Raw genomic sequence first — 21,299 nt, forward strand, 5'->3', positions numbered from 1 at the left:
ACACAATTAAAAAATGGGCCAAACAGCTTAACAGACACCTCACCAAAGAAGATATACAGCTGGCAAGTAAGCATAGGAAAGGATGCTCCATATCATATTTTCACATCAGGGATATGCAAATTAAAACAACAATGAGATGCCACTACACACCTACTAGAATGGCCAAACCCCAAAACACTGAAAACAGTAAATGTTGGTGAAGATGTGGAGTAAGATGAACTCTCATTCTTTGCTGGTGGGCCTGCAAAATGGTATAGCCGTTTTGTAGGATAGTTTGGTGGTTTCTTACAAAACTAAACATACTCTTACCACTTGATCTAGCGATTTCACTCCGTGGTATTTATCCAAATCAGTTGAAAACTTATGTCTACACAAAAATCTGCACATGGATATTTACAGCAGCTTTTATTCATAATTACTAAAACCTGGAAGCAACCAAGATGTCTTTCTGTAGGTGAGTAGATAAACATCCAGACAATGGAATATCATTCAGTGCTAAAAAGAAATGAGCTATTAAGTCTTGAAAAGACATGGAGGAACCTAAAATGCACATTACTAAGTGAAAGGAGCCAAACTGAAAAAGCTACATACGGTATGTTTCCAACTATATGACATTTTGGAAAAGGCAAAACTATGGAGATAATTAAATTAAAAGATCAATGATTGTCAGGGGTAGGTGAGGGGAGATGAATAGGTAGAGCATAGAGGATACTTAGGGCAGTGAAAATACTCTATACAATATTATAAGTATAGGCATACCTTGTTTTATTGCTCTCTGCTTTATTGCACTTTGCACATACTGTATTTTTTTTACAAATTGAAGTTTTGTGGCAACCCTGTGTTCAGCAAGTCTACTGGTGCCATTTTTCCAACAGCATTTGCTCACTTCATGTTTCTGTGTCACATTTTCATAATTCACACATATTTCAAATGTTTTCATTATTATATTTGTTATGGTCATTAGCGATCAGTGAACTTTGATGTTACTATTATAATTGTTTTGGCATTTTTTAGCAATAAAGTATTTTTTAATTAAGATTTTTTTTTGATTTAATGCTACTACACACTTAAACAACTACAGTATAGTATAAATATAATTTTATATGCATATAATTTTATATGCAAGTTTTTTGAAACCAAAATACTTGTGTAACTCACTTTATTATGATATTCACTTTATTGCTGTGGTCTGGAACTGAACCTGCAATATCTCTGAGGTATGCCTGTAATATCATTATACTTTTGCCCAAACCCACAGAATGTACAACACCAAGATTGAAGTCTAATTTAAACTATGGGTTTGGGTGATTATGATATGTCAATGTAGGCTTATTCTTGGTAAAAAAATGTACCATTCTGGTGAATTATGTTGATAATGGTTATGGCTATGCATGTGTGGGAGTAGTGAGTATATGAGAGATCACTGAACCTTCCTCTCAATTTTGCTATAAAACTAAGACTTCTCTACAAATTTTTTTTAAAGTAAAAAGATGCAAAAATATACACCATGCTAACAACAGTCAAAAGAAAGCTGGAGTAGCTATATTAATATCAGACAAAGGAGATTTCTATGCAAAGAATATTACCAGGGATAAATAAGGTCTTTCATGATAAAGGGGTGAATTAATCAAGAAGACAAAACAATCCTAAACACTGTAAATGTTTATACACCTAGTAACAGAGCTTCAAAATATGTGAAACAAAAAAGAATAGGACTAAAAGGAGAAAGAGAGAAATCTACCATTATAGTACGAGATTTCAATACCTCTTAATAATCAATAGACCAAGTAGGCAAAAAATTAGCAAGGATATAGTCAACTTGAACATCATTACCAATCAATCTGACATGATTGACATTTATAGACCACTTTACCCAACAAAAGCAGAATACCCATTATGCTAAAGTACACACAGAACATTCACCAAAATAAACCATATTGGTTATAAAACATGTCTCAACAAATTTAAAAGGATTCTAGGCATATAAAGTATGGTCTCAGACCACAATGGAATGAAATTAGAAATCTGTAACAGAAATATCTCTGGAAATTTTTCAGATATTTGGGTAATAGCACACTTCTAAACAGCCCATGGATCAAAGAATAAATAAGTAGGGAAAGTGGAAAGTATTTGAAGTGCATGAAAATGAAAACGCAGCATGTCAAAACTTGTGGGTTGCTGCTAAAGCAGTAGTTGAAGGAAATCTGTAGCATTAAAACCTATATTAGAAAAGAAGAAAGGTCTCATATCAATGACCTCAGCTTCCATCTTAAGAAAGTAAAAAAAGAAGAGCTAATTAAACCCAAAGTAAGCAGACTAAAGAAAATATTAGAGCAGAAACCAGATTGTTCAGGGAAAAAGAAAAAGAGAGAAGACACAAATTATCAATATCAGGAATGAGAAAGATTACATTACTACAGATGCCAATATATTAAAGAATAATAAGAAAATATTATAAATATTTGATAATAAATGAATAAGTTTACAGAAAATGGACAAATTCCTTGAAATACACAAACTACCAAAGTTCACTCAAGAAGAAAGAGATAAGTTGAATAGCCCTAAAGAGGTTGTAAATATAGTTTATTTCCTTCCAACAAAGAAAATTCCAGGCCTAGATGGCTTAAATAGTGAATTCCACCCAACATTTAAGGCAATCTTTTCCAGAAAATCGAAGAGGAAGGAATACTTCCCGACTTGTTCTATGAGGTTATCATTACTCTGATACCAAAACCAGACATACACATCAAAAGAAAATAAAAGTACAGACTCTCATGAACAATGATGCAAAAATTTAAGCAAATCAAATCCAAAAATATATAAAAAGAAAAATACACCACAACCAAGTAGGGTTTATCCTAGGAGGCAGAGTTGATTTAACATAACATCAATCAATATATTATATTCAATTATATTATATTCAATTCACAATCATCATCAATTCACCATATTAACAAACTGAAAGAAAAACCCTATGATCACCTTAAAAGACACAAGAAGTACCTTTGGCAAAAATCCAACATCCATTCCAGATAAACTCTCTCAAGCATATTAGGAATAGAAGGAAACTTCCTCAACCTAAGAAAAACCTACAGGTAATATCATACTTAATAGTGAACTACTGCAAGGGTGTCTGCTCTCCCTACTGCTCTCTCTCAACATTGTACAGGAGGATGGAGCCAATGCAATTATGCAAGGAAAAAAAGGCATCCATATTGGAAAGGAAGAAGTAAAACTGTTTTTTATTCACAGATGACATAATCGCTTATGGTCTAATGGAACCTTTAGGGGAAGAAACTACTAGAGCTAATAATTAAGACTAGCAAGTTTACAGTACCTTTGTTATGAACTGAGTGTTTGTGTCCCTACAAAATTCATATGTTGAAGTCATAACCCTCAACGAGACTGTATTTGGAGACAGGGTCTATGAGAGGGTGATATGAGTTCATAAGGGTGAGGCCCAAATCTGAGAGGTCTGGTGCCCTCATAAGAAAAGGAAGAAACACCAGAGCCCTCTCTTTCTTTGTGCAAAGAGAGAAAAGACCATGTGAAGTCATAGCAAGATGGTGGCCATCTACAAGCGAGGAAAAGAGCCCTATCAGGAACTGAATAGGCCAGCACTTTGGTCTTGGACTTCCTGGCCTCCAGAACTGGGAAAAAATAAACTTCTGTTGTTTAATACCCCCCAGTCTATGGTATTTTGTTATGGCAGCCCAAGAAGACTAATATAATAATCAAATTAAAAAAATGTGTATTTCTATATGCTAGCAATGAATAGGGAGAAATTGAAATTAATAGCATCAAAAATATGAAATACTGAAATCAGGTGAGAAATAATAACATCAGGTGGGAATAATGACCTGTACAATAAAAATTACAAAATATTTCAGAGAGATGTTGAAGAACACCTAAAAAATGGACAGATACACCTTTTTCTTAAGATGGGAAACTCAATCTTGTTATGATGTCAATTACCCGCAAATTAATCTACAGATTCAATGCAATCTTAATCAAAATCCCATCAGGGTTTTGTTTTGGTTTTTTTTTTGTAGAAATTGACAAGCTGATCCTAAAATTCATATAGAAATGCAAAGGACCTAGAATAGCCAAAACAACTGAAAAAGAATAACAAAGTTAGAGGGGTAACACTGTCTGATTTCAAGAATTACTATAGTGCCACATTATTCAATACTGCATGGTATTGGCATAAAGGTAGACAAGTAGATGAATGGAACAATATAGAGAATCCAGACACAAACCCATACATATATAGGGATAACTGTTTTTCAGCAAAGATGCAAAGGCAATACAGTGAAGAAAGGATAGCATTTCCACAAATGGTGCTAGAATAACTGAATGTCAATATGCAAAAAAATGAACTTGAATCCATACCTTACCTCATATAATAAAATTAATTCATAGGCATAAGTGTAAAACTTTAAACTATAAAACTTCTAGAAGAAAACATAGATCGGACTTCCCTGGTGGTGCAGTGGTTAAGAATCTGCCTGCCAATGCAGGGGACATGGGTTCGATCCCTGGTCTGGGAAGATCCCACATGCTGCAGAGCACCTGGGCCTGTGCACCACAACTACTGAGCCTGCGCTCTAGAGCCCACAAGCCACAACTACTGAAGCCCGCGCGCCTAGAGCCCGTACTCCACAACAAGAGAAGCCACCACAGTGAGAAGCCCGTGCACTGCAACGAAGAGTAGCTCCCACTCGCCACAACTAGAAAAGCCTGCGTGTAGCAATGAAGACCCAACGCAGCCAAAAATAAATAAATAAATAAATAAATTTATTTTTAAAAAAAGAAAACATAGACTATCTTTGTGACCTTGGGTTAGGCAAAGATTTCTTAGATATGACAACAAAGGCACACCCTATTAAAAAACTGACAAGTTGGACTTCGTTGAAGTTAAAAATTTATGTTCTTCAAATGACACTGTTTCACAAGCAACTACATGTTTCAAACACTGCTAGTGGAAATGTAAGATATGGTATAACCACTTTGGAAAACAGCTTGGCAATTTCCACTCTTAGATATCTACCCAAGAGGAAAGAAAATATACATCCATCCCGTAAAAGAAAGTATATTCTGATACTTGTTAAAACAATAAGGAAGACTTTATTCAAAACTATTGTAATAGGGGTACTGCAACAGCAGAGAGAGATTGGGTCCAACTCCAAATACAGCAAAGACAGCTGGGGATTTATAGCCAATGAAGGGAGTGAAGGCATCAGAGGATGGAAAACTGCTATGAGGAGACATCAAGGGTAGAGGGATTCCTGCTAAACTGATCTGTGATACTATGATTTATGATAGGAAATATATATTTGATCTTTGCCCCCATTTCTGGCATAGAGCTCCTAAAACCCTTGGAATTTTCTAAGTGATGAGAGCAATGAGGTATCTTTTGTTACATTAATAAAGTGACTTTTGAACTGCACTTAAGGATGAGGGACTTCCCTGGTGGCGCAGTGGTTAAGAATCCGCCTGCCAATGCAGGGGACACGGGTTCCAGCCCTGTCTGGGAAGATCCCACGTGCCGTTGAGCAACTAAGCCTGTGTGCCACAACTACTGAGCCTGCGCTCTAAAGCCTGTGAGCCACAACTACTGAGCCCACGTGCCACAACTACTGAAGCCCGCGCACCTAGAGCCCATGTTCTGCAACAAGAGGAGCCACCACAATGAGAAGCCCACGCACCGCAACGAAGAGTAGCCCCCGCTCACCACAACTAGAGAAAGCCCGTGTGCAGCAACAAAGACCCAACGCAGCCAAAAAATAAATAAATAAGTTAATTAATTTAAAAAGAAAAAAAAGGATGGGGCTGGTTGCCAGGGAAACCAGCTATGTGATTACAGGGTTGGAAATTTCAGGCCCACATCATAACCTCTCCTCATAAGGGAAGAGAGAGGAGCTAGAGGTTGAATGAATCACCAATGACCATTGATTTAATCAACCATGCCTGTGCAATGAAGCCTCCATAAAACTCCAAAAGTACAGGGTTCAAACAGCTTCTGGGTTGGTGAGATTTGGGGAGAATGGCACTCCAAGAAAAAGCATGGAAGCTCTGCACCCTTTCCTCATACCTTGCCCTATGCATGTCTTCTATCTGGCTGTTCCTGAATTATATCCTTTTATAATAAACCAGTAATTTAGTAAGTAAAATGTTTTTCTGAGTTCTGTGAGCTGCTCTAGAAAATTAATCAAACCCAAGGAGAGGGTTGTGAGAACCTCTGATTTATAGCCAGTAAGTCAGAAGTAAATGTAACAATCTGGACTTGTGACTGGAGTCTGAAGTCCAAGAACGGGGTCACAGGAACCTCCAATTTGTAGCCAGTCTGTCAGAAACACAGGTAATAACCTGGGCTTGCAATTGGTGTCTGAAGTGGAAGGTGTTCCTGCGGGACGGAGTCCTTTACCTGCGGAATCTGATGCTATCTCTGGGTAGATAGTGTCAGAATTGGGTTGAAATCTATGATACCCAGCTGGTGCCTGGAGCATCGCTTGTTGGAGGTGTGGGAAAACCTTCCCCATCGCACACTCGTTGAAATTGGGTCCAGGAACCGAATTAGACTTAATAGGCCAGGCTGCTAAAGGCAGCCAGGGTGATCAGGTATCAGGGGTGGGGGACTCTCTCTAAACTGACGTAGCAGAATTCTTGCTAAAACTGTATTCAAGGATGGACGTGGAAGCCCAAGGTCAAGGCCAAGTTGAGAAGAGGGCTCAGAGTAGCTTAACTCAAGTTTGATCAAGGAGAGATTCTTTGTCAATACAAATACTTGTACACAAATGTTCCCAGCAGTTAAACAATCTGAATGTCCATAAATAGGTGAATGGTTAAATAAATTATGGTATACCATGCAATGGAATACTACTTAGCAATAAAAAGGAACAAACTATTGATACACTCAACAACATGGCTGAATCTCAAAATAATTATGCTGAGTAAAAGAAGCCAGACCAAAAAACTCTCTCTCTCTCTCTCTCTCTCCCTCTCTCCCTCTCTCCCTTTCTCCCTCTCTCCCTCTCTCCCCCTCTCCCTTTCTCCCTCTCTCCCTCTCTCCCCCTCTCCCCCTCTCCCTCTCCCCCCTCCCCTTCCCCCTCCCTCCCCCTCTCTCGTGACTCCAAAATCCAATCTATAATGACAGTAACTAGATCAGTAGTTGCTTAGGGAGCAGAGGGTGGGGCAGAAAGAAAGAAATTATAAAATGGTAGGAGGAAATTTTGGTGATGGATATTTTCACTATCTTGATTGTGGTGGTTGTTTCAAAGGTGCTTACATACGTGAAAACTTTTAAATTGCACACTTTAAATATGTGCAGTTTATTGCATGTCATTTATATTATACCTCAATAAAGAATGTTTTTTTAAAAAGCAATAGTTCTCAGTTTCAACTGGGATCTCAACAATGGGCTATAATCTTGGTTTCCCTAATTCTTTCATTCCCCCAAACTCCTATTCCAAACTATTTTTACTATCCTTAAGCCTCTTACCCTATATTCTTTCTTTCTCTTACTCTCTTTCTCTGGAGATTATCCCTCAAGTTGCCTCTAGTCTCAGCCTTTTACAATCTGTTCTCCACCCCTGGAGCCAAAATAAACTTTATACAAGAACATTTGATATCTCCTGTTTACAATCCCTTACCAGCCCCCCCTCAAGAAAAAATCCAAATTCCTTAACATAGATTATAAGATGCTCTTTGATACTGGCCCCTGTTGATCTCTACAATCTCATCTCCAGCTTTCTCCTCACCACCTGCATCCCAACCTTCACTCCAGGGTCACAGTGAAAAGGTCTAGCTGCAATGAACCACTACCCATCCCTACGTTCTGCCTTTTAATTTCTTTTTCTCTCTGCCTCTTTCTTGTCTTATTCTTTATCTCTCTCTTGTCTGCCCTCTCTCCCCTTCTTTCTGTCTCTTTCTCTCTCTTCTGTTCTTCTCTCTTTTTCTGGTCATCCTCTTTCTTTACTCCCACCCCACCCCCCATGGCCCTTAGAGTTATGAGTTTTATTAGTGGATCATAGTACTTCCATATATTCATTCTAACACAACTAGGTTGATGTCTACAATTTATATGCACAGACAAAAACTGAGTTTTGGATTCAAGTAGGATAATACTATTTCCTCTAGTTGTTTAATATCCCTAGGTCCTGATGATGCAAAGTGTTTTGGCTGTGGCAGCCTAATATCCTTTATTTGGAATTATATCTGATAGCTGACTCCACATGTAGATGATGTTAGCCTCAACTGAGTTACAGATCTCTTAAAGTATCTCATATACAAAGTATCCAATATAACAGTAATTATTTCTTTTAGTAAATGAAGGAAAATTTGAAAATACTACCTCATTTGAAGAATTTTCTTGCAAAGTTGACACAGGAACAATTTCATTTGAATTAACATAATTGCTGACATTTGGAAACAGTTCTTCAAAAGATGTTTTTTGCACTGAGGACAAATCAATCTATAAAAGAATATATTACTCTTTTGTAGAAGCTCAATGTTGCAAAAACAATATTTTTAATTAAAGGAAAGTAGAACTACTCTCTCAATAGAATGATTTTCTTGTGAACTTGACATATGAATAATTTTATCTGAATTAATATAATTGCTGATATTTACAAATACTTCTTCAAAAGATGCATGTTTAACTGGGAACAAGTGAATCTATAAAGAAGAATACAAGGCTCTTTAGCTTTAAAATTATTTTTTAAATAGGAATTTTCATTTGCTAAAGTACAATTTAATTTATATATATTAAGTGCCTACTAAATGAAATTCACCTACCCAGCAACTACACCTCATGGAATAATTTCTCCTGCTCTTCCCTTAACTGTCAGCCTTCCCCAGTGTTCTACCCTTGCCTTCTTTTTGCCTACCAATTGTACACTAGAGATTTTTAAATCTCTATCTCTTTCCTGAGCACCATAACCATATCATTATCAGGTTACTTAAATCACCACATATTTCTACATCAAATTCAAAATATTTAAAACCAAAGTCATGATCCATACTCTTTAGTTCGGGATTCCAAGAAGCTTTGCCATGTTGACTATCCAGATCAGACTAGGTCTGGCCTGAACCTAGGCTACAACACATGTATGTGTGCCCAAAATGAATTATCAACTGTGCTGGGTAGGGAGTGGGGGGCGTCTACCCTTGCCTAGCTCCTCTTCCTTGTAGGAGGACAGAACGACTTCAGGCCTATCAATGTGTATCTTGAAACAGTGTTAGGAAGGTCACATTAAAGTGAGGCCCTAGAAAATGAAAATCTCCAGAAGTCCTTGAGTCAACTGGCCTCCTTTCAGTGTAGTCAGCCAAGGAATGACAGCTTGGAATTGAGGGGAATCTATATGCCTCATTTGGTGTAGAAGAACCAAAGGGCAATTAATCTCAGACTCATTTGGTAACAAAATGTAGACCTTAAAATGTTAAGCCATTAAGTGTTCTCAAAAGTATTTTTATTTATTAAAAGACACTGGTATTTACCTACAGAATGGGAGAAAATATTTGAAAATCATTTATCTGATAAGGGTCTAGTATCTAGAACATATAAAGAACACTTACAACTCAACAATAAAAAGACAAATAACCTAACTTTTAAATGAGCAAAGGATCTGAGTAGACATTTCTCCAAAGAAGATATACAAAGGGCCAATAAGCTCCATTACAAAATCACAATGAGATACAACTTCACACCCCAAAAGATGGATGATAGTAAGTGTTGGTAAGAATATAGACAAATCAGAACACTCATACACTGCTGCTGGGAATGTAAAACTATTCAACCACTTTGGAAAACAGTCTATCAATTCCTCTAATGATCAACCATAGAGTTACCATATAACCCTTCAATTTTACTTCTAGGTATATACTCAAGAGAAATGAAAACATATATCCACACAAAAGCTTGTACCTGAATGTTTATGGCAGCTTTATTCATAATAGTCCAAAGGCAGAAATAACCCAAATGGCCATGAACACAATTGAATATTGTTTGGCCATGAAAAGGAAAGAAGTATTGATACCTTGAAAACATTATGCTAAGTAAAAGAAGTTAGTCACAAAAGACTACATATTATATGATTTTATTCATATAAAATGTCCAGGAAATCTACTGAGACGGAAAGTGGATTAGTGGTTGCTTGGGGCCAGATAGTGGGATGGAGGAATAAGGGGATAATAGTAATGGTTAAAGGGTACAGGGTTTGTTTCTGAGGTGATAAAAATGTTCTAAAATTGACTGGGGTGATAATGGCACATATTTGTGAATATACTAAAAAATGCTGAAATTTATACTCTAAATAGGTGAACTGTACCTCAATAAAGCTGTTTTTAAAAGTCCACCACAAAAAAAGTATTAAAAATACAGGTACCATGTAACCGATTAATTCTTCTTCCACTTATAGGAAAACATATATCCATACAAAGACTTGTACACGAACACTCATAACACTATTATTCATCCAAATGCCCATAAACTGATGAATTAGAAAATAAAATGTGGTATATCCTTATAATGGGATATTATTCAGCCATAAATAAGGAACAAGGTACTGATAAATGCTGTAACATGGATGAATCTTGAAAATATTATAAGTGAAAGCAGCTAGACACAAAAGGCCACGTACTGTATGATACAATTTATATGAAATGGCCACTTATTAATAAGCAAACCTAAAGACACAGAAAGTAGATTAGTAATTTCCAGGAGCTGAAGCGTGAGATGGGGGGAATGGTAAGTGACTGCTAAGGGGGTGATAAAAAATGTTCCTAAAAATGTTCCTAAATGTTCCTAAATTAGGGGGTAATGGCTGCACAACCTTCTGAGTATACTAAAAGTCACTGAATTCACACTTTAGTAAGGTGAATTTTATAAAATGTGAATTATAGCTTAATTTTAAAAAGATGTTGGTATTTACAAAATAGTCAATAGATTAGTTTTGTAGGGGAAAAAACTCATTTTTAAACACATTTCTCATATATACATTTTAACCCAAAATATAAAACAAAAATGAATAAAAAGTGGAAGTCATTTTCTAGAAAAAGTATTAATCTTTAGAACACTGGAAAGATTATGAGCAGAGTGTTCACAGACACCTTTTTCCCATCTTGAAAAAGTGATCTTTGGTTAACTCTCCAGCTCTGTTCCACTAGGATAAAGGTAAGAATGTCAACTGTATTACTAGGTAACATTGCTTAGGGTAAAAATGGTATCTGATTGAGAAATTGCATCTGGACTGGGAGGAACTATACGTGCACTATAAGTAAATAAATACTAGAAAAGGCACCATATTTTGGTCTTCCCTGACTCTTGTAATTAGGCATATCCCTTGTGGGGACCCTGGAAGCTACACCTATGTGTTATTACAAAAGATACTGGATCTCATCTCCTTATATCTGAACTGTCCCCAGACTGCTACGTAAGCTACTACATGGACTTCTGTGAGGACTGCTCCTGCTAAAGAGGAACATCTGATCCTGCTCTGCTTGCAAGCTGTATACCTGCTGTTTAGTTGAACCTAAGAAGAACCCTGGCTGAGTAAGAGCTAAATTATAGATTCTTAGAAGAAAACACAGGGAGAAACCTTCATGACACTGCATTTAATAATGAATTCTTGGATATGACACAAAAGCAAAGGCAACAAAAACAACAACAAAAGATAAACTGGACTACATAAAAATTTGAAATTTTTCTGCATCAAAGGACACTATCAACAGAATGAAAAGGTAACCCACAAAATGGGAGAAAATATTTGCAAACCATATATCTGATAAGGGGTTAATATCTAGAATACATAAAGAACTCCTACAATTGAACAACAAAAAAATAAACAACCTGATTTTTTAAATGAGCAAAGAACTTGAAAAGACATTTCTCAAAAGAAGATATAAAAATGGCCAATAAGCATATGAAAAGATGCTCAACATCACAAGCCATTAGGGAAATACAAATCAAAACCACAAGGAGAGAGAGGAGCTTCAAGAAGGCAGAGGAGTAAGACGTGGAGATCACCTTCCTCCCCACAAATACATCAGAAATACATCTACATGTGGAACAACAACTACAGAACACTTACTGAACGCTGGCAGAAGAACTCAGACCTCCCAAAAGGCAAGAAACTCCCCACGTACCTGGTTTGAGCCGTGTGTATGACAGGCTCTTGGTGCTCCAGCCAGGTGTCAGGGCTGTGCCTCTGAGGTGGGAGAGCCAAGTTCAGGACACTGGTCCACAAGAGACCTCCCAGCTCCACGTAATATCAAACGGTGAAAATATCCCAGAGATCTCCATCTCAACGGCAAGACCCAGCTCCACTCAACGACCAGCAAGCTACAGTGCTGGACACCCTATGTCAAACAACTAACAAGACAGGAATACAACCCCACCCATTAGCAGAGAGGCTGCCTCAAATCATAATAAGGCCACAGACACCCCAAAACACACCACTAGACATGTACCTGCCCACCAGAAAGACAAGATCCAGCCTCATCCACCAGAACACAGGCACTAGTCCCCTCCACCAGGAAGCCTATACACAACACACTGAACCAAACTTAGCCACTGGGGGCAGACACCAAAAACAACGGGAACTACGAGCCTGCAGCCTGCGAAAACGAGACCCCAAACACAGTAAGTTAAGCAAAATGAGAAGACAGAAAAACACACAGCAGATGAAGGAGCAAGGTAAAAACCCACCAGACCTAACAAATGAAGAGGAAATAGGCAGTCTACCTGAAAAAGAATTCAGAATAATGAAAGTAAAGATGATCCAAAATCTTAGAAATATGATGGAGAAAATACAAGAAACGTTTAACAAGGACCTAGAAGAACTAAAGAGCAAACAAACAGTGATGAACAGCACAATAAATGAAATTAAAAATTCTCTAGAAGGGATCAATAGCAGAATAACTGAGGCAGAAGAACAGATAAGTGACCTGGAAGATAAAATAGTGGAAATAACTACTGCAGAGCAGAATAAAGAAAAAAGAATGAAAAGAATTGAGGACAGTCTCAGAGACCTCTGGGACAACATTAAACGCACCAGCATTCGAATTATAGGGGTCCCAGAAGAAGAAGAGAAAAAGAAAGGGACTGAGAAAATATGGGAAGAGATTATAGTTGAAAACTTCCCTAATATGGGAAAGGAAATAGTTAATCAAGTCCAGGAAGCACAGAGAGTCCCATACAGGATAAATCCAAGGAAAAACATGCCAAGACACATATTAATCAAGCTATCAAAAATTAAATACAAAGAAAAAATATTAAAAGCAGCAAGAGAAAAACAACAAATAATGCACAAGGGAATCCCCATAAGGTTAACAGCTGATCTTTCAGCAGAAACTCTGCAAGCCAGAAGGGAGTGGCAGGACATATTTAAAGTGATGAAGGGGAAAAACCTACAACATAGATTACTCTTCCCAGCAAGTATCTCATTTAGATTTGATGGAGAAACCAAAACCTTTACAGACAAGCAAAAGCTAAGAGAATTCAGCACCACCAAACCAGCTTTACAACAAATGTTAAAGGAACTTCTCTAGGCAGGAAACACAAGGGAAGAAAAACACCTACAATAACAAACCCAAAACAACGTAGAAAATGGTAATAGGAACATACATATCAATAACTACCTTAAATGTAAATGGATTAAAGGCTCCAATCAAAAGTCATAGACTGGCTGAATGGATACAGAAACAAAACCCATATATATGCTGTCTACAACAAACCCACTTCAGACCTAGGGACACATACAGAGTGAAAGCGAGGGGAGGGAAAAAGATATTCCATGCAAATGGAAATCAAAAGAAAGCTGGAGTAGCAATTCTCATATCAGACAAAATAGACTTTAAAATCAAGACTATTACAAGAGACAAAGAAGAACACTACATAACAATCATGGGATCAATCCAAGAAGAAGATATAACAATTGTAAATACTTATACACCCAACATAGGAGCACCTCAATACATAAGGCAAATACTAACAGCCATAAAAGGGGAAATCGACAGTAACACAATCATAGTAGGGGACTTTAACACCCCACTTTCACCAATGGATAGATCATCCAAAACGAAAGCAAATAAGGAAACACAAGCTTTAAATGATACATTAAACAAGACGGACTTAATTGATATTTATAGGACATTCCATCCAAAATCAACAGAATACACTTTCTTCTCAAGTGCTCATGGAACCTTCTCCAGGATAGATCATATCTTGGGTCACAAATCAAGCCTTGGTAAACTTAAGAAAATTGAAATTGTATCAAGTATCTTTTCTGACTACAACGCTATAAGACTAGATATCAATTACAGGAAAAAATCTGTAAAAAATACAAACACATGGAAGCTAAACAATACACTACTTAATAACCAAGAGATCACTGAAGAAATCAAAGAGGAAATCAAAAACTACCTAGAAACAAATGACAATGAAAACACGATGACGCAAAACCTATGCGATGCCGCAAAAGCAGTTCTAAGAGGGAAGTTTATAGCAATACAATCCTACCTTAAGAAACAAGAAACATCGTAAATAAACAACCTAACCTTACACCTAAAGCAATAAGAGAAAGAAGAACAAAAAAACCCCAAAGTTAGCAGAAGGAAAGAAATCATAAAGATCAGATCAGAAATAAATGAAAAAGAAATGAAGGAAACAATAGCAAAGATCAATAAAACTAAAAGCTGGTTCTTTCAGAAGATAAACAAAATTGATAAACCATTAGCCAGACTCATCAAGAAAAAAAGGGAGAAGATGCAAATCAATAGAATTAGAAATGAAAAAGAAGTAACAACTGACACTGCAGAAATACAAAGGATCATGAGAGATTACTACAAGCAACTATATGCCAATAAAATGGAAAACCTGGAAGAAAGGGACAAATTCTTAGAAATGCACAACCTTCCGAGACTGAACCAGGAAGAAATAGGAAATATGAACAGACCAATCACAAACACTGAAAGTGAAACTGTGATTAAAAATCTTCCAACAAAAAAGAGCTCAGGACCAGATGGCTTCACAGGTGAATTCTATCAAACATTTAGAGAAGAGCTAACATCTGTCCTTCTGAAACTCTTCCAAAATATAGCAGAGGGAGGAACACTCCCCAACTCATTCTATGAGGCCACCATCACCCTGATACCAAAACCAGACAAAGATGTCACAAAGAAAGAAAACTACAGGCCAATATCACTGATGAACATAGATGCAAAAATCCCCAACAAAATACTAGCAAACAGAATCCAACAGCACATTAAAAGGATCATACACCATGATCAAGTGTGTTTATCCCAGGAATGCAAGGATTCTTCAATATATGCAAATCAATCAATGTGATACAACATATTAACAAATTGAAGGAGAAAAACCATATGATCATCTCAATAGATGCAGAAAAAGCTTTCGACAAACTTCAATACCCATTTATGATAAAAGCCCTGCAGAAAGTAGGCATAGAGGGAACTTACCTCAACATAATAAAGGCCATATATGACAAACCCACAGCCAACATCATCCTCAATGGTGAAAAACTGAAACCATTTCCACTAAGATCAGGAACAAGACAGGGTTGCCCACTCTCACCATTACTATTCAACATAGTTTTGGACGTTTTAGCCATAGCAATCAGAGAAGAAAAAGAAATAAAAGGAATCCAAATTGGAAAAGAAGAAGTAAAGCTGTCACTGTTTGCAGATGACATGATACTATACATAGAGAATCCTAAAGATGCTACCAGAAAACTACTAGAGCTAATCAATGAATTTGGTAAAGTAGCAGGATACAAAATTAATGCACAGAAATCTCTTGCATTCCTATACACCCATGATGAAAAATCTGAAAGTGAAATTAAGAAAACACTCCCATTAACCATTGCAACAAAAAGAATAAAATATCTAGGAATAAACCTACCTAAGGAGACAAAAGACCTGTATGCAGAAAATTATAAGACACTGATGAAAGAAATTAAAGATGATACAAACAGACGGAGAGATATACCATGTTCTTGGATTGGAAGAATCAACATTGTGAAAATGACTATACTACCCAAAGCAATCTACAGATTCAGTGCAATCCCTATCAAATTACCACTGGCATTTTTCACAGAACTAGAACAAAAAATTGCACAATTTGTATGGAAACACAAAAGACTCCGAATAGCCAAAGCAATCTTGAGAAAGAAAAACAGGAGCTGGAGGAATCAGGCTCCCTGACTTCAGACTATACTACAAAGCTACAGTAATCAAGACAGTATGGTACTGGCACAAAAACAGAAATATAGATCAATGGAACAGGATGGAAAGCCCAGAGATAAACCCATGCACATATGGTCACCTTATCTTTGATAAAGGAGGCAAGAATATACAGTGGAGAAAAGATAGCCTCTTCAATAAGTGGTGCTGGGAAAACTGGACAGCTACATGTAAAAGAATGAAATTAGAACACTCCCTAACACCACACACAAAAATAAACTCAAGATGGATTAAAGACCTAAATGTAAGGCCAGACACGATCAAACTCTTAGAGGAAAACATAGGCACAATACTCTATGACATACATCACAGGAAGATCCTTTTTGACCCACCTCCTAGAGAAATGGAAATAAAAACAAAAAATAAACAAATGGGACCTAATGAAACTTAAAAGCTTTTGCACAGAAAAGGAAACCATAAAGAAGACGAAAAGACAACCCTCAGAATGGGAGAAAATATTTGCAAATGAAGCAACTGACAAACGATTAATCTCCAAAATTTACAAGCAGCTCATGCAGCTCAGTATCAAAAAAACATCAACCCAATCCAAAAATGGGCAGAAGACCTAAATAGACATTTCTCCAAAGAAGATATACAGATTGCCAACAAACACATGAAAGAATGCTCAACATCATTAATCATTAGAGAAATGCAAATCAAAACTACGAGATATCATCTCACACCGGTCAGAATGCCCATCACAAACAATCTACAAACAATAAATGCTGGAAAGGGTGTGGAGAAAAGGGAACGCTGTTGCACTGTCGGTGGGAATGTAAATTGATACAGCCACTATGGAGGACAGTATGGAGGTTCCTTAAAAAACTAAAAATAGCACTACCATACAACCCAGCAATCCCACTACTGGGCATATACCCTGAGAAAAACATAATTCAAAAAGAGTCATGTACCACAATGGTCACTGCAGTTCTATTCACAATAGCCAGGACATGGAAGCAACCTAAGTGTCCATCAACAGATGAATGGATAAAGAAGATGTGGCACATATATACAATGGAATATTACTCAGCCATAAAAAGAAACGAAATTGAGTTATTTGGAGTGAGGTGGATGGACCTAGAGTCTGCCATACAGAGTGAAGTAAGTCAGAAAGAGAAAAACAAATACCGTATGCTAACACATATATATGGAATCTAAAAAAAAAAAAAAAAAACTTGTCATGAAGAACCTAGGGGCAAGACGGGAATAAAGATGCAGACCTACTAGAGAATGGACTTGAGCATATGGGGAGGGGGCAGCGTAAGCTGGCACAAAGTGAGAGAGTGGCATGGACATATATACACTACCAAATGTAAAACCTATAGCTAGTGGGAAGCAGCTGCATAGCACAGGGAGATCAGCTCGGTGCTTTGTGACCACCTAGAGGGGTGGGATTGGGAGGGTGGGAGGGAGGGAGATTCAAGAGGGAAGAGATATGGAGATGTGTGTATATGTATGGCTGATTCACTTTGTTGTAGAGCAGAGGCTAGCACACCATTGTAAAGCAATTATACTCCAATAAAGATGTTTAAAAAAAAACACAAGGAGATACCATCTCACATCTATTAGTTTTTAAAAAACACAGAAAATAACAAGTGTTAGCAAGGATGTAGAGAAATTGGAACCTTTGTAAATTGTGGTGGGAATGTAAAATAGTGAAACCGACATGGAAAACAGTATGGTGGCTCCTCAAAAAGGTAAAAAGTGAATTACTATAGAATCTAGCAATTCCACTTCAAGTAATATACCCAAAAGAATTGAAAGCAGGGTCACAAAGAGATATTTTTACACCCATGTTCATAGCAGCATTATTCACAATAGCCAAAAGATGGAAGCAACTAAATGCCCATAGACAGAAGAATGGATAAACAAAATGTGGTATATTCATACAATGTAATATTATTTAGCCTTTAAAAAGGAAGTAAATTCTGACACATGCTACAACATGGATAATCCTTGAAGACATCATGCTAAGTGAAATAAGTCAGTCACAAAAAAGACAAATACTGTATGATTCCATTTATATGAAGTACCTAGAACAGTCAGATTCATAGAGACAGAAAGTAGAATGGTGGTAACAAGGGACTGGGGGAGGAAGGAATGGGGAGTTATTGTTTAATGGGTATGAAATTTCAGTTTTGCAAGATGAAAAATTTCTCAGTATGGTTGGTGGTGATGGTTGCACAACAATGTGAATGTACTTGAACTGTATATTTAAAAATGGTTAAAATGGTAAATTTTATGTTATATATATTTTGCCACAATAAAAAAAATTTTTTAAAAAAGAAAGAAATCTTTCTTTCATGTATAGCAGTATATAGAGTACTTCCAGTGAAAGTATGTTTATGCAACAGAAATTACAGTCATTATTGTCTATGTGCGATATTCCCCTGGTCTAAGAGAAATAGAATAATGGGAAGAACAGGGAGCCAGAAAATAGATACTACAAGTGCCAAATGCTAGTAACACTTACCATTAAACCAGCTGTTTGTGAAGACGGAGTACTTGTTAACAGGCCTCTGCTTTTCTTATCAGAAGTACTGGAAGTTGTGTTCTATCAGTATTTTGTGAAACAGGGAATTGAATAGCAGAAAGAAATAAAATACCTTAATACAGTACAAACAAAATTTTAATAGTATACTAGATCATATGTCATAGTAATAAAATTTTAATATGCTAATTAAATTTTAAAACACTAGACAGGAAACTAAAGAATTTTTTGTCTTGAGCTAGGTCAAACAACTTACAAAAGAACTCTTTGTGGTAAAAATGATATATCTCTGAACAGGTGTCATTATATGCTGCCAAGCCTGGAACCCAAACTCATAAAACCTGAACATCACAGGGAAGTTGTGTTAGGTTTCTTTTTTCTTTCTTTCGTCTTTTCTTTCTTGAACTCTTTCTTTCTGGCTTAAAATCTCTTAAACTAGTTGTTCAAGACATAATCTGGAATATTTATTAGGAAGATTTTATCAAAAAAATTATAGGTATATTTACCTAGTACACTAAATATGTTAGTTCTCTAATTTATTACCTATATAATCTTTTAATTTGTTCATCTGAACAATAGGGATTATTCTACTCTAGGAATTGCCATGCAAAGGTTACAAATAATACATGCTGTTCCACTGCAGGGAGTGCAGTTAGCTGATAGTGCCCAGCTGCAACACCTTTAGAATCTGCTTCAGCTTTTAGGTTGAGGCCATCATCTTCTTGGGCGAGCCTCAGCCAACATCTAAGCATAGCAGCCCAACATAATATTCCTGTAATGGACAATCCTTGCTCCAGACCTCTCCACTGGGAGAGCCTTTGTCAGATCTGCATTGAAGACTGAGGCTATTCCAGCCCAATCTTCCTTCTTCCCTGCTTTCCTTTCTCAGGTATTACCCCCTCCAATATGCCACTTGAACTCTTAATTCTGCCGGAATAATCTCTTCCCAGTGGTCTCAAGTGACACAATTGTCAACAGTCAATCCATTTAAAAAACATCTGCCTGTATAAAGCAGGCAGTATATAGATTCTCTGCATTTGTTCCTAGATTTGCTAAGACATTAATGCATACCTAAATTTTCCTAATAAGTACATATTCTTTTTATAGTCTTTTCAAGAATTAGTCAATAAAAGGCCAGTGCTTACCAACGCAGGTTTGAGGGGCTGAGGCAGCAGAACTTTAGCAACTGATCTACCTGCACTGCTCTCTACAAAAGACCACTGGTGAGATGATGAAACCTTGATATTTAGGTGATGAGAGCTTAATGTTGTTTGAAAATTTGTATCTCTAGGTTCAGGATCTTTTTCAGGCTGAAACAAATTCAGAATCATAAAACACATTTCACAATGCTATAAAAACATTTGTATCATCTCTCAGATGTCCTATTTTTATTGTTTTATATTTATGTGTGTTATAATTGTTATAATTAAAATGGGATATATATTTCTATCTATAATTCCCTCAACTTGAAAGAAAGTTTTAAACTTAAAGATAAAAGTTTTTTTTTTAAAAAGTAAGGATTTTAATATATTTAAGGAAAAAAAATCTGTTGAAAGACAAAATAGTCTGAATTTTACTCAGCTCAAAAAATTGTCCTACCACATTTACGGTAACATCTCCCAAACAGTATTCTGTGAAAAGAATAATGATAATAAGATCTATTTATTTGTCACTATTTAAAACTAAATTTTAGAGAAAACATTAAATATATTTATATAAATATCTTTATTATGCAATAATCTTCATTTAAGAAACAAAAAGTCCTTTCTAAGACATCAGGAAGCTGCAACTACAAGAAAGTGTATTGCTTTACCAACTAGTCCCTGCACTGAAAACTGTTCAGTGACTGCTTGTCCTAAGTTATGTGACTTGTCTTATGCTTTCAAGATGTGTTTATAATAATATTCAGGGACTTCCCTGGTGGTTAAGAATCCACCTGCCAATGCAGGGGACATGGGTTCGAGCCTTGGTCCAGGAAGATCCCACATGCCGTGGAGCAGCTAAGCCCGTGCGCTACAACTACTGAGCCTGTGCTCTAGAGCCCACGAGCCACAACTACTGAGTCCGTGTGCCACAACTACTGAAGCCCACGTGCCTAGAGCCCATGCTACGCAACAAAGACAAGCCACCACAATGAGAAGCCTGCGCACTGCCAACGAAGAGTAGCCCCTGCTCACTGCAACTAGAGAAAGACTGTGCGCAGCAACGAAGCCCCAACACAGCCAAAAATAAATTAATTAATTAATTAAAATAAATAAATAAAGTATAATAATATTCAAAGTTTAAATATATGCAACATAACTGAGGAGAATGCAATTTGAGAATGACAAGATTTTGAGTTGAGGGTAAGGGGATAAAGAGGATGATAAAGAAAGGGGAGGGGAGGGAAGTAGAAGAGGTATAAGGTATTGATATAGTCCAAGCAAAGAAAGAACAAAGGTATGGAGCAAAGAGTGAGGTACTTACTGTCATCTATTAACTCCTTTCTTTCACTGAAGATTTCACACCTTGCATACAGCCTTTTCTCTCACTCCTGTCATCATTCTCA

General features: G+C 36.8%; 1 protein-coding gene across 1 annotated transcript in view; it reads right to left on the bottom strand.

Moving 5' to 3' along the window:
* Positions 1-21,299, bottom strand: part of MEIKIN (meiotic kinetochore factor) — a 139,586-nt gene that overhangs the window by 57,406 nt on the left and 60,881 nt on the right. The window contains exons 10-11 of the mRNA XM_059919095.1: positions 18,734-18,814; positions 8,354-8,473 (exon numbers count right to left, since the gene is read on the bottom strand). Of these exons, the coding sequence (XP_059775078.1) occupies positions 8,354-8,473; positions 18,734-18,814 (201 nt within the window). The remainder of the gene's footprint in view (positions 1-8,353; positions 8,474-18,733; positions 18,815-21,299) is intronic.

This window comes from Balaenoptera ricei, chromosome 3, assembly GCF_028023285.1.
Source record: "Balaenoptera ricei isolate mBalRic1 chromosome 3, mBalRic1.hap2, whole genome shotgun sequence".
NCBI lineage: Eukaryota > Metazoa > Chordata > Mammalia > Artiodactyla > Balaenopteridae > Balaenoptera > Balaenoptera ricei.